The sequence below is a fragment of the Prionailurus viverrinus genome, chromosome B4 (assembly GCF_022837055.1).
Source record: "Prionailurus viverrinus isolate Anna chromosome B4, UM_Priviv_1.0, whole genome shotgun sequence".
In the NCBI taxonomy this organism is placed as follows: Eukaryota; Metazoa; Chordata; class Mammalia; order Carnivora; family Felidae; genus Prionailurus; species Prionailurus viverrinus.
The window spans coordinates 127,526,150-127,539,480 of record NC_062567.1 but is presented as its reverse complement, the minus strand read 5'-3'; the positions used below and the strand labels follow the sequence as shown (position 1 = coordinate 127,539,480).

At 46.1% G+C, this 13,331-nt stretch overlaps 1 protein-coding gene across 10 annotated transcripts in view; it reads left to right on the top strand.

The window, feature by feature from the left end:
• Positions 1 to 13,331, top strand: part of RBFOX2 (RNA binding fox-1 homolog 2) — a 287,489-nt gene that overhangs the window by 129,069 nt on the left and 145,089 nt on the right. Inside the window, exon 1 of one of the 10 annotated variants that reach the window (XM_047865302.1) lies at positions 106 to 218. The exons of the other annotated variants lie outside the window; for them this stretch is intronic. Within the exon in view, the coding sequence (XP_047721258.1) occupies positions 204 to 218 (15 nt within the window). The 5' untranslated portion in view covers positions 106 to 203. Of the gene's footprint in view, positions 1 to 105; positions 219 to 13,331 lie in introns of those variants that run through there. 10 annotated transcript variants of the gene reach the window in all.

Genomic DNA, 13,331 nt, shown 5'->3' with positions numbered 1-13,331 from the left:
ACAGTCAGCTGGAGAGGAGGGAGGAGGGGGGAGGAGACCGGTCGTTTCAGACTTTTAAGCTCAAGTGATTGGGGGGGGGTTTCTCCCCACCCTGAGCCCTTGCCCCCCCCCCGAGTCTGGCACCTCCTTTCCTCCAGTTCACTGAAGTGCCCTTTTGCAGTCCAGGACCAACTGACCGCTGAGTTTGAGCAGCCCGGTCTGACATGATGTACCTCTGGGTGAGTACAGAGTGCTGTGGGTGAGGGCTTGCACTTGCACATATAAGGAGTGGAAAGCTGCGAGATTGTGCTCTAGCACGAATGGCCTTCCCCTCCGAGCACAGACTGCCACATCCCCTTCTACTCCCAGGTGTTAGGTTCTTGAAGCCTCGCCGTGATGGTGACACTGGTTGGTTTTTTTTTTTTTTTTTTTTTTAAGTGTTGTTTATCTTGTTAGGCTTAGGCGCAGGGGTGAGCAACCAGTGCGGCGTCATCCCCTGGGCTTGGCAGGTCTGGAGAAGGCAGATGGGGGCGGGCGAGATGAGCCGGGCCGCCTGGGAGCTGCAGTCGTCCTCGCGGGCCAGGACCCACCTGGGTTTTGTTTTGGGGGCACTGCGTTCGCTAACCAACCCATCTCTCTAGCTATCAAGAGCCAATAGGTGGCGTGATTCTTGCTGAGGAATAAGCTTTTAAAAGTTTTAAATAATTTTTATTGTCCTCCACAATCGTCTTATGAAGTAGGTCACTGTTGTTATGAAAATTTTATGAGGGAAGTAATTAAGTCACAAAGTGACTTGCCCATGGTCCGACACCAAGTCTGTAGCAGCTAGAATAGTAATTAATAACCAGACATTAGAAAGCATTTTACATTTGCCAAGAGCTTAATACCTTCACATTATTTGAATTTATTGTTCACTGCGGCGTTGTAACTTGGGATGGAGAGAAATCTACTGGGATTGGAGGGGTTTTTAAGTTGTGAAATGTGATAACTTTTAGGGGGATGACAGGGACAACGATACGAGAAAAAAAAAACCCCATGCTACTTGTAGTTGCGAACATAAGAGCATCTATAGCCCCTTGCAAAGATGGCGGCACCCTCTCTTGAGCAGACAGCTGTTGTGTGTTGCTAAGGGAGCCTCCTGGATGTGATGCCCTTGGCCACGAGCCAGCTTTTGAAAGTTTCACTTTGCCCTTTGCCCTTCAGCCTAGATATCTGGAATTGCAGAAACCTACTTGGCTCAGACAGACTAAATTTATAAATATCAGAAGGCAGAATTTTAACTAGGTTTATGGAGACGGAGCTTGGCCACAGAGGGCGTGTGTGTGTGTGTGTGTGTGTGTGTGTGTGTGTGTGTGTGTTAGAGGGACTTCTTTTCCTCCTTCTCCCTTCGTATTCGAATATGACCTTGAAATGTAATTTCCTCCCCTTATTGATTTATTTTTCTAGCGCTTGTAAGAAGTCAAAGAGCTGTCTGACACACTTTCCATCCTTTAAGTAGTTTTTAGCTCCCCGTGAGCGAGGCATCTGTGTCGAGGGTCCCTGCAGCCTTCTCGGTGGGACTGATCACCTATCTGTTGACGAGAGGATGGGTTATTCTGTCTTGATGCGTTTGGAAGAGGAGTTATGAAAGGAAGCAAATTGCATTCATCTCATTTCTGCTCATTTATGTTTGACGAGAGCAGACAATGACTGTCTCCTCAGTTGCTTTCTTTGTGCTGCCAGTTATTTGTAAATTTCTCTCAGTCCCCTGTACTTTTCAGCCTTAGAATAGAGCTTCCCAACCAGAGTACCATATGTTGGATTGAGATACACACACGCCAAGATACCTGTTCCCCTCCGCCCTTGTGGCAGCCACATGGGGCTAGGATTCCCCTGGTCACTTGGACACATGCATTCTCATTTGCCACTTTGTGCCACAAAACCACTACAACTGTCTGTGTGTGCCGTGACATCTGAAAGTTTGCGTAGCACTGTCCGGAGGGTGAAATGTGTGTCAGCTCTGTTATTATCTGCATCATCTATCCCAGTGCCCCACACATTTGTTGAACTCGGTGAAAATGTCCAGAGGGAGCCATAGCTACGTAACACCCAGATATAGAGAGGGCCATCTAGGTGGTCAAGCATCAAGCGGGGAGGCATTGAGGAGGTCCTGTGGGGAAAATTTATCGGACAGGGAATAGGAGAGCAGAGTTTTGTCTAGGCCAGTGCCCAGCCGTGCAACGTTGGGCAGTCATGTAACCGATGTGAGCGTCAGTTTTTACATCCACGAGATAATAGAACCTCCTGTAATGCTCGGAGTCTGTGAAGTGAGTTTGTATAGCAGTATACGTGCCAGAAGGACACCTGGGGGTGCAAGAACGCTTGGGTCCTGGTAAACTGAGAAATCTGTGAAAAGTAATCACCTCTGTTGCCTGCTTGGTTCGATACCAGTCGTGAGTTACAGGTGCCATTTCTCGGGATTCTGGAAAAATTCCTGAACCGTGTTCACTTGTCAGTACCTCTGAGTGGCATGGACATTCTTAGAACCTGTAGAGCTGAAGAATAAAAGAGCTCATCCAAGCATTTGGGTTTGTGTAGTGAGACGCGGCTCCTCGTTTGCTTCTGTGTGTCCAGAACTCGAAGGTAGAATGCTGTCCTGTGCTCTCTGTACATGTCTCTTGGCCAGATCTTCTCCCCACTTAACTGTTGAGTCACCCTGCTTTTTAGAGAACTCGGTAGCCTCAGTGGACAACATGGTATGGCACCAAAATACGCATTTTAGAGACTCTACCGGGTTTAAATCCCACCTCTGCCATTTCTGGTCGCGTGGCCGTAAACAAATTACTTAACCTCTCTGAACCTCGGTGTCTTCATTTGTCCCGTGGGGAAAATAATACCTCATGTGGGATTAATGTCAGAATTTGAGATCATCTAAGAAGTGTGCTTAACGTGGTGTGTGGCACACAGTAGATGTTCAGTAAGTAACTTTTTGCTTTGCACATTTGCGTGGACAGGACCACTCACCACCCCAGAGCATTTCCCCCAGCATGTTAAGAACGCCTTTGAATTTGTGTAGGGAAAACGATGGTAAACACAAACTAGTTTCATGTGAAGAGTCTCCCCTTCGTCAGTATTTTAAGTACTTGTGACTAGAGAACCCTCATTAAAGTTGCCTCCTGATGGAGAACATCCCCGTTGTTTTTTCTCAACTTTTTTTTTCAGGTACGATCCTGTTAAGCTTTCCTTACCTCCTTTATTCTGGGTCTCCTCTTCTTGGCCTAACACAGGAGGGAGGGTGGGGCGAAGGGGGAGGGGAGGGAAGAAGGGAGACACATAATTCCTGTAGTGAGGGAACTTACTTGTTTGATGAGCGTACAATTTATATGCCGTAAACAAAACTATAGACCATTTACTTAAATTCCCAGAAATTAGGATGTGTTCTCCTGGTCTGAGCTGATCTTAGCTGGACTGGTCCCAGGCTCTCTCACCCATATTCTTCTTTTTTTAAATGTTTTATTTATTTTGGGGGCGCCTGGGTGGCTCAGTCGGTTGAGCGTCCGACTTCGGCTCAGGTCATGATCTCGCCGGGTTTGTGAGTTCGAGCCCTGCGTCGGGCTCTGTGCTGATGGCTCAGAGCCCGGAGCCCCTGCTTCAGATTCTGTGTCTCCTCCTCTCTCTGCCCCTCCCCTGCTCATGCTCTGTCTCTCTCTGTCTCTCAATAATAGAAAAACGTTAAGAAAAAAAAATTTTTTTAATGTTTTATTTATTTTTGAGAGAGACAGAGCGAGCGAGCAGAGCAAGCATGACAGTAAATGGCAGAGGTGGAAACTCAGTCCCATCTGTTTCCAACTCCGTGGCTGTCAGTTCTCTTTACGCTATCCTTTTTTGGGAGAAGCTGATGTGTTTGGTTCGTTTACTTTAACTGTTTATTGAGCGGTAACATACATGTTAGGCATCTACCTCGCTCAGTCCCCAGCACACCTGGGAGCTGGCCATTGTTCATTTCACAGCTGGGAGAGCAGAAGCATTAGAAACTTGCTGAAGTCACACAGCTGAGAGTCGGCAGAGGTGGCATTTATACTCCAGTCTGTCTGGCCTCGGAGCTTACTGCGCCGTGCTTCCCATCTTCTGTTTGTTCAGTGCCGTTCAGTTTATCACCACCGCCGTCTAGCATGATCTGTGCTAGACTAGAGAAATGAAAATAAGTCCCCCTGAATTCTGTTTCCATGCCCATTAATTATTGGAGACAAGTTACTTACCTGCACATGCCTTGGTTTCCCAGGCTGTGAAAAGAAGGTGGTGGTTTGGGGAACCTTCATGGTGTCATCTCAGAAAAATGTACCCTCCGTTTTAGAAGTAAAGTCTCAGTAACTGATGGCTTCATCCTAAAACATGGACATGACAGACTGAGTCAGAGGACAGAGTGTTTGGTCTCAATGAAGCCATCTGCCAGCGTCTGACCTTTCTAGCATTAGTTTTCTGGTCTTTGAAATGGGACTGGTAATACCAGACAGATTAGGAAGTAATCTTTGTTAAAGGTTTTTAGAAACTATTACTCGTGAAGCAAATATAAGGTAATAATAACCAGTTATCGTTCAGGTGACGGTCAGGCTAACATTTTAATGCTCACTTTTGGTCACAACTTTGCCATTCTAATTGGTCTCCACAGTGAAAAAACAAGACTGGATGGTAAATGGAGTTATCACAAAATGTAGAAACAGCTCAGTTCAGATAACACTGGAGGCCAGATCCTGTGACTAGATCCTTAGCAGTGAAAAGCCATTAAAAGATTTTAAGTAGGATTGAGAGTAGGCTGAAGTGGAGTCGATAATTGGATTTGTTTTTGAAAAGAGAGAGATTAGAGGGGAGTAAGAGTGCAGAGAGAGAAATGGGGTGATGGTGTGTAATCGTGTAAGTGGCCGAGAGCAGTAATGGTGGCCCGTGCTGGGACACCCAGACCTAAGGAGAGATGTGCTGCAGGTGAAATTGGCAGGTGTCATGATTTGGTTGGGGAGGAAGAGGTCGGGGATAGTGAGTTTGATTTGGAATTAGTATTTTGGGGTTCCTTTGAGATGTTCAAGGGGAAATTCTGTTGAGATAGTTGGCCACCTAGGGCTGGAAAAACAAGGGAAGAGAGAGGCTTAAGCCATCAACTTGGGAGAAATCTGCAGGCGGTGGTAGTTGAAGCTGTGTGCAGGTATGAGGATGGCCTAGAAAATGGGAGAAAATGTAGAAGCAAGAAGAGAAATTAATGCCTGGTAGGAGACGAACCAACCCTCGAAGCAGGGAACAGGGTTCCGGAGAGGAGAGCAGAACCTTGTTCTGCGGGAGGAAAACCAGCACACTAGGAAATTAAGGGAAAAGAGTGGCAGGAAGAGAGAACTGAAATATGCTGATAGCATCTAGGAGTTGAAAGAAGTCTTAAGCAAGAGGAGGAAACAGGCAAGCAGAGTGGGTGAGGAGTAGAAAGGGTCACAGATTTTCTAAAAAGGGATAGATTGGTGAGAAAGGATGTATGTTTGGGAACCGCATGTAATTCCACGTGGCTTGTATGTGTGGAATGAGTGGAATCGTGGTGGGTGAAAATGTAAAATTGTAGAGATTGATGATCTGAACAGTTTAAGACCTTTGTTGGTTTATGCCAGTAAAGAACCTTTGGTGGATTTTAAGCAGGATCAGATAGGATCAGATTTGTATATTTTAGAAAGATAATTAGGGGCTTCTATTATTATTTTTTAAGCTTATTTATTTTGAAGGGGGGCGGAGAGTGTGTGTGTGTGCATGGGGGCAGAGCAGAGACAGAATCCCAAGCAGGCTTCATGTCAGCACAGAGCCTGACGCAGGGCTCGAGCTTACGAACTGGGAGATGGTGACCTGAGCTGAAATCAAGAGTCGAATGCTTGAATAGAAGCCAAGAGGCTTCTGTTATTGTTGGAGAATTTATATTTATATTGTGGGTGAAATTGGCTTGATGCATATTTTAAATCTCAGAAAACTGTAAGAGGTTAAGCAAAAGATTATATTAATAATACGAGACGCCGGTAGTTAACACATTTACTGATGACAACTGTGTGCTGATGGCTTTCCCAGGGGTCGGGAAAGAGAATGAACAAGATAAAGTTCTTTCCCATAAAGAGTTTGTATTTTTTAACTGGGAAAATAAAACTGTAAACATGTGGGGCGCCTGGGTGGCTCAGTCAGTTGGGCGTCTGACTTCGGCTCAGGTCACGATCTCACAATCAGTGAGTTCAAGCCCCGTGTCGGGCTCTGTGCTGCCAGCTCAGAGCCTGGAGCCTGCTTTGGATTCTGTGTGTGTGTCTCTCTCTCTGCTGCTCCCCCCACTCGCACACTGTCTCTCTCTGTCTCTCAAAAATGAATAGACGTTAAAAAAATTTTTAAAAACCCTGTAAACATGTAAGCAAGTAGGACGTTGAATGTGTGAACTAGGGTGAAATAGACCAGTTTGGGGTATTCAAAGGACAGAAAGAGGGGGTGTGTGGTTGGAGTGTGGAGAACAAAGAGAAAAGAGAGTGTAGGAAGATAAGACTGAGAGGTAGGTGGGGCCAGATCATTCCCCAGGATAGAGATTTGGTTAAGTTGGGAAGGTAATGGGAGATTTTAAGCAGGAGGGCGGCTTCCTTTAGGGAAAGTGATAAGGGAAGTCCGGAAGCTGTTTGCTGTAGGTGGAAGCAAGGGGTGATAGCTTAGACTCTGGAGGGCCTGTCTGGGTGGTGAGAAAGGGGAAATCTGGGTTCTTCAGCTTTTGGGTTGAAGAATTAGGATGGATGGGCTGTATCCTTACAACAGAACAGAGTCCACAGAAAAACAGTGTTTATGGTTTGGACTTGTTGAGTTTGAAATCTCTGTTAGACCATCCAAGTGGAGAAGTTCAGTGGCAATTTGATATGAGTCTGGAGCTCAGGGGAGAGGTGTGAGTTAGGGTGGTAAGGTTGCGATTCATCTCTGCATATTTAAAGCCTGGGAGAAAACATCACCAGAGAATCTGGCTCCTGCCGAAGCCCCAAGGCATTTCAGTAGAGATCTAAAGGGTACTAAGAACTGAGTAGGGTAGGAGGGAGACAAGGCAAGTATGTGATAGCCTAGACTCTGGAGAGGAAAGTGCTGGGTTTGGATAGTTTGAGACCAAATAACTTGTCGTGGGCCTGGCAGGATGTTGGTTATTGGTGAACTTGGCAAGAGCTCTTTCAGTTGGAATGATGTGGATAAAAAAGCCAGTGGGAATGGGCTGAGTTGTTAATTGGTAGGTGAGGCTGTTGAGACCGTGACTGTTTAGAGTGGGGCAAAGAATTGGGGCAGGGACTGGATGGGTACGTGGGCTCAAGGGAAGATTTTTTTAAAAGATAGGTGATATCCAGGCATGTTTTATGTCAGTAGAAAAGAGCCAGTAGAGGGGAGAAATTGAGGACGCTGAAAAGAAAAGCTAATTGCAGGACCAGAGTATGTTATACCCAGCACACAGAAGAGGGATTGGCCTTAGATAGGGCCAGAAGCAATTTTTCCTTTTTAGTAGGAAGGATGGCAGAGTGTGTGCATTTAGAGCCGGGTAGGCTGGCAGCATTGTTTTCGGGCAGAAGAGGGAGTCCTAAGATTGTGCCTGCTTTCTTGATAGAAGATGAACAAAGCTGAAAATGGCAGTGTAGGGAGTGGAGAAGTAGGGCAGATTTGTGGAGAGAGGGCACGGTGTGAAACAGTGGTCATCTCATAAAATGGCAAGTGAGTGTACCAGCGAGGTATGATAGGCTTAAGATCTGTGGTCATAAACCTGATGTGAGTGCTGGCAGGTCAGTTGGGTGATTTTTATCCAGCAGTCTTCCGTTTAGATGCAAGAGAGGAGTAAGCAGGTGTTGCATTTGATCAGGAGTTGAGATTTTGTCAGATGAGTTAGACAAAGAGAAAAAGGGGCAAGGTAATTAAGACTTAAAAAAAGATTTTTTTTTAATGTTTATTTATTTTTGAGAGAACGTGAGCAGGGGAGGGGCAGAGAGAGAAGGAGACACAGAATCCAAAGGAGGCTCCAGGCTCCGAGCTGTCAGCACAGAGCCCGACACAGGGCTCGAACCCGTGAACTGTGAGATCATGACCTGAGCTGAAGTTGGACGCTTAACCGACGGAGCCACCCAGGCTCCCCAGGAATTAAGACTTTTGAAAAGGGCTGTGTATAGTGTTAGACCCTCGAATGTAAACTGGCTTAGGAGGGAAGTAAGAATGTGAGGAGGAGGAGGAGGAGGAGGAGGAGGAGGAGGAGGAGGAGGAGTGGAAAAGTAGTAGGTCCACTTGTAGATTTGAGTCTCAAGGAGGTTGGAGTAATGTGGCGTGGGAGAGCTGCTGGAGTGAGCAGCCTTGAGAGGGTGAGGGTGGTGTCCTCCAAGTGTGCCCGACAGGTTCGGAGATGGTGCTGTTACTGGTGAAGACAGTGCCCCGATATGATGCCAGGTGGGTGCTGAGGTGAAGTGGTGAAAAAAAAATAGCTGGTGCTAAAGACATTGAAACAGTGACACAGCTAGGAGGCCGGAGTGTTGAGTGAGTCACCTTAGGCGAGTGTTGAAGTTGTCAAGAAGGATAAGGCTAGTAAAGGAGAGAAGAGAGGGAGCCATGTGCCAAGGCTTGAGGAGGTGATCTCTGTTTCAAAGGACCTGTAGTTAGGGTGGTGGAAGAGAAATGGCTTGGGAAGTACTGTTGGGAAATGAGGAGGATACCTGTAAGGTCCGAGGGTATATGGTGATGGGGCTCAAGGTGGCTACTTGCCCCCCCACTGAGGTATGTAAGGGGTGGGAGAAAAGCTTTTGCTGCAGAAGAAGCAGTATTGTGAGGGGCAGTCAGGTTTTCTTTAGAGCAGAAAGGTGAACAGACCATCACAGAGAAGAGAGCCAGTATACAGGAGAGTCTACTGAGGATCACTCTTGACTTCTAGGACTTGACTAGGTCACTCTTGACTTCTAGGGCTTGACTAGATCGCTCTTGACTTCTAGGGCTTGACTAGGTCGCTCTTGACTTCTAGGGCTTGACTAGGTCGCTCTTGACTTCTAGGGCTTGACTAGATCGCTCTTGACTTTTAGGGTGGGCCGAGTGGGTGATACGATCAGAGGAGCAGATGTGTGAAGCTCTCTGGAATGAGCCATCTGGAAGTCTTGACTTCTGATGATGGTTGAGGCGAATGAGGGTGTGAGCCAGGATGGAATCGTTCTGGAAACCTCTTGGAAAAACAGAGTAATTAGTTGAACCTTTAAGCCAGCATAGTAGTTCTCAAAATTTATAGTGCATCAGACTGCACAGATCACTGAGCCCACCTCCAGAGGTTTTTTGTTTTTTTGTTTTTTTTTAATTAATTAATTTTTTTGAGAAAGAGCACTCACATGAGCAGGGGAGGGGCGGAGAGAGAGGGAGGGAGAGAATCCCAAGCAGGCCTTGCGCTGTTACTGTGGAGCCCAACTCAGGGCTCGATCTCACGAACCGTGAGATCATGACCCGAGCCAAAATCAAGAGTCAGACTCTTTACTGACTGAGCCACCCACGCGGCCTTAGAATTTTAGACGCATTATGTCTGGGGTTGGGAATTTACATTTCTAATAAATTTCCAGGTGATGCTGATGCTGCTGGTTCAGAAACTGTACTTTGAAAACCATTGGTCCAGAGAAACTACTTGTGGCTCAGTAAGAAGCTGTTTAGAATTGTAGCTCGAGGTGAAGTGTGGCCTGGGTGATGGGCAGGGGTTTCCTTGGGACAGCTGTGTCAGGCATCTCTGACTTTGACAGTTTAAGCAGGAAGTGAGTGTATGGTAATTTCTCTAGAGGGATAGTCATTTCTAAATGATTCAGTTTGTTATCAGCAGACATTTATTGAATATTTTATGTAGCAAAATGAGGATCCCAAAAGTTGTATTTTCTTTCTTAAGGATAATGAGGTTAAAGAGACACAGAAGCTAAGTAGATGCATAACTGTAGGAAAGACGACAGTCCGTGGGTGGTATGGAAAGTTGTCAATAGGAGTTGAGGAAAAGGGGCGTCACTGAAGATGGGATTGACTGGGGGAAGGTTTCTTAGGAAGTGTAATTTACATTAGATCCTAGCAGACTAATGGAGACAAGCCAGATGGAAAGCTGGCATAAGGAAAGGTGTGGTGTCCACAATGAACATGAAGCTTGATGACTACTCATGAGCCCCATTGCTTTCACCCAGGCCTAAGACACCGTGATGTCTTATCTATATTATTATAATAATTTTCTGACTGGCCTTCTGGCTTCTGTTCTTTCTCCCCAACCCTGTTCCTGAAGTCTGTCCTCAACACAGCCGTCAGCAGTCAGATCCCTTTAAATGTCACATTATATTGTTCCCATGCCCAAAACTCTCCACTAGCTTCCTATCTCACTCAGAGAAGTCAGATGCCCTTGGCTGGCCTACAAGGCCCTATATGATTGGCTCCCCTGGCTAAGTCTTTGACTTTATGTTCTACACTCCTGGCCTGTCTTTGAACATATCAAACACACCCTTGTCTCCGGGCCTTAGCACTTGCCTAAACCCCTGCTCTTTCTCCAGATAGCAGCAAGACTCCCTTGTTTGCATGAAGTTTCTACTCAGTTCCATGTTATCAGGAGCACCCCATATAAATGGTAATTCCTACCTCTCTGCCTTGCGTTTCGCCCCCATTTTCCCACCTTTGTTTTCCCCATAGCACCTACCACCGTCTCTTTGACTTGCTGTATGTTTGTTTATTTATTGTCTCTCTCCTCCATGAAGAATGCATACGGGAAGCTTGCAGTTGTATAAGGAAGCTGCCTGGGGGCGCCTGGGTGGCGCAGTCGGTTGAGCATCCGACTTCAGCCAGGTCACGATCTCGCGGTCCGTGAGTTCGAGCCCCGCGTTGGGCTCTGGGCTGATGGCTCAGAGCCTGGAGCCTGTTTCCGATTCTGTGTCTCCCTCTCTCTCTGTCCCTCCCCCGTTCATGCTCTGTCTCTCTCTGTCCCAAAAATAAATAAACGTTGAAAAAAAGGAAGCTGCCTGTTTTACTAGGTATGATTTATAAGACTCTTTGTTTTGATATGGCATTTAACCTTAAACAAGTGTCTTTTGTCATGTTTTAAACCAGAGTATGGAATTGCGTGTGTTGTTAAAAAACTTACATATTAAGGGAATAAATTTGGAACCAGTTAAGCAAATAATGTGTTTTTGCAGGTTTTAAGTTGTTTGTTTGCAGGCCTCGAAAATCACTGTGGTCAGAGCACACCTGTGAGGGAGGGAGGGGGTGAGCCAGCGACTCCCAGACGCTTTCTCAGGTCCCTTCGTTTCCTTGCTCAATGAATGAAGCACATTTTAGGAGTTATAATCTTCCTTCACTAGCTCCTTTTTTTCTCCTCTTGGTTCTGGAAATGTGTGGCTTTTGAAACTCATGGTCTGGTTTCAAGCACTGCGTTGTTGTTTGGAATTAATGTCCTCCGCTGCTCCCCTTCACACATGCTTTTTCAGAACCCCTCACTTTTATTAAATGAGATAACATATAGTCCTTGTAACGTGAGGCCATCAGAGAACAGGTAGTCTGCAATGCCGGTAGAAAGGTTAATTAGATAATCTTAGTATAATGAACTGTGTATGCAGCAAAGTACCCAACTAAAATACTGGCTTTTGATTCCCCTTGAATCTGTAGAGTTCTGTACGCGTACTGTGTATGCACTCATTTGGTGTTTTACTTGCTTCTTTGCATCTAGATCATTAATTCAGACGTTAAATAAATCAAAGCCTACCTTTCATTCTTTAAAATTACTGTCACTTCTCCTGAGTGCGAGATGAGCCCTTTACTCACTGACTGTTTAGCCGGATGACCACATCCATGACCATCAGAAATGAGTGATTGTAGCTTCATTGTGTGTTGCATCATATGCTGATTATGGTTCCATTCCTGGCTCAGCTGCTAACCTGCTGTGTGATCATAACACATCACATGATCTTTATACCCCTTGTTGTCTCTGCTATAAAATGGGAATCATATCACTTACCAGTCACATTGTTGAATGCTATTTCTCAAAAGTGAATGGGCATCTAAATAAGAGCATTCTTTTTTTTTTTTTTAAGTTTCTTTATTTTGAAAGAGAGAGAAAGCGAGTGCACACAAGTGGGAGAGGGGCAGAGGGAGGTGGAGAGAATCCCAAGCAGGCTCCGCGCTAGAACTCCTGAACTATGAGTTCATGTCCTGAGCCAAAGTCAGATACTTAACTGACTGAGCCACCTAGTAGGTGCCCCTAAATAAAACATCCTTAATGCTTTATTCTCTTTATTGCACTTGTAATTGCCAGTTAGATAAAAAGCAATCTATTTTTTGCTGCGGTTGGACTGAAAATCTCACAAACATTACAATTTAAAAGCAGATGCCAGGGTGGGGGGCACACGTATAGGGAGAGCAGTGGCTCTTTTGTAGATGCTCTCCTCTGCTGTCGTTCATTTATTCTGGGTGTTTATCCTTTTGTTTTCTTGTTTAGTTTATTTAGTTTATTGCAAATAAGTTTCCTGGACTCACTAAAAGTCAAATCTTATTTCTGCGTGTTGCTCAATACCATGTTCTCTGGCGCTGGGTGTCTACAGATCACATCCTGTGCCAGAGACATTCTCAGGATTGTTAAAGACGGTTGGGATTGGAAGGGAGAAGCGAAAAGAAATTCCCGAGTACCTCCTATGTATGAGGCCAGTCCTTTCACAACTATAATTTCATGTTCCTATTACACCTTCTGACGCAGAAGCAGGAGTCAAGTCAGGCCCTGTAGCCAGGTACTTGTAACCAGCTAGTCTACGATAAACCAGAATGGTCTGCAGTGATTCTACACTTGATCTTAGCCAAAAGGCCGAGAAGCGATGGTCTGCAGTAATTCTTACCTCCTGGTAGTCATGCCCTTGTGTCAACCCTTGCCTTTCCGTGTAGGCTGAGCCTAGTGACTCGATTCGAACTACTAGAATATGGCAAGAGTGACAGGATGTCACTTCCAAGATTTGGTTACAGAAGATTGTGGCTTTCACCTTGGATGCCAGCCCCTCTAGCCCTCTCTCTCGCAGAGCCCTTCCATCGGAAGAAGCAAACTGCCGTGTTGAGCAGCCCTGCCGGGAGGCCCACGTGACAAGGAGCTGGTGTCCAGGGCCAAGGCCTGGGCCTGCCAACAGCCCGGTGAGTGTGCTTGGCAGCCGAGCCGTGCCAGTCCAGCCTCGGAATGACTGCAGCCCCAGCCAACACCCTGCTCGCGGCCTGTGGGAGACCCTGAACCGGATGCACCCAGCCAGCTAAGCTTCGCCTGGCTTCCCGATCCACAGAAACTTAGGAGATAATAAATGGGGTTTTTTTTAAGCCGCTGTGTGGCGAGAGTTGATTTGTTTCAC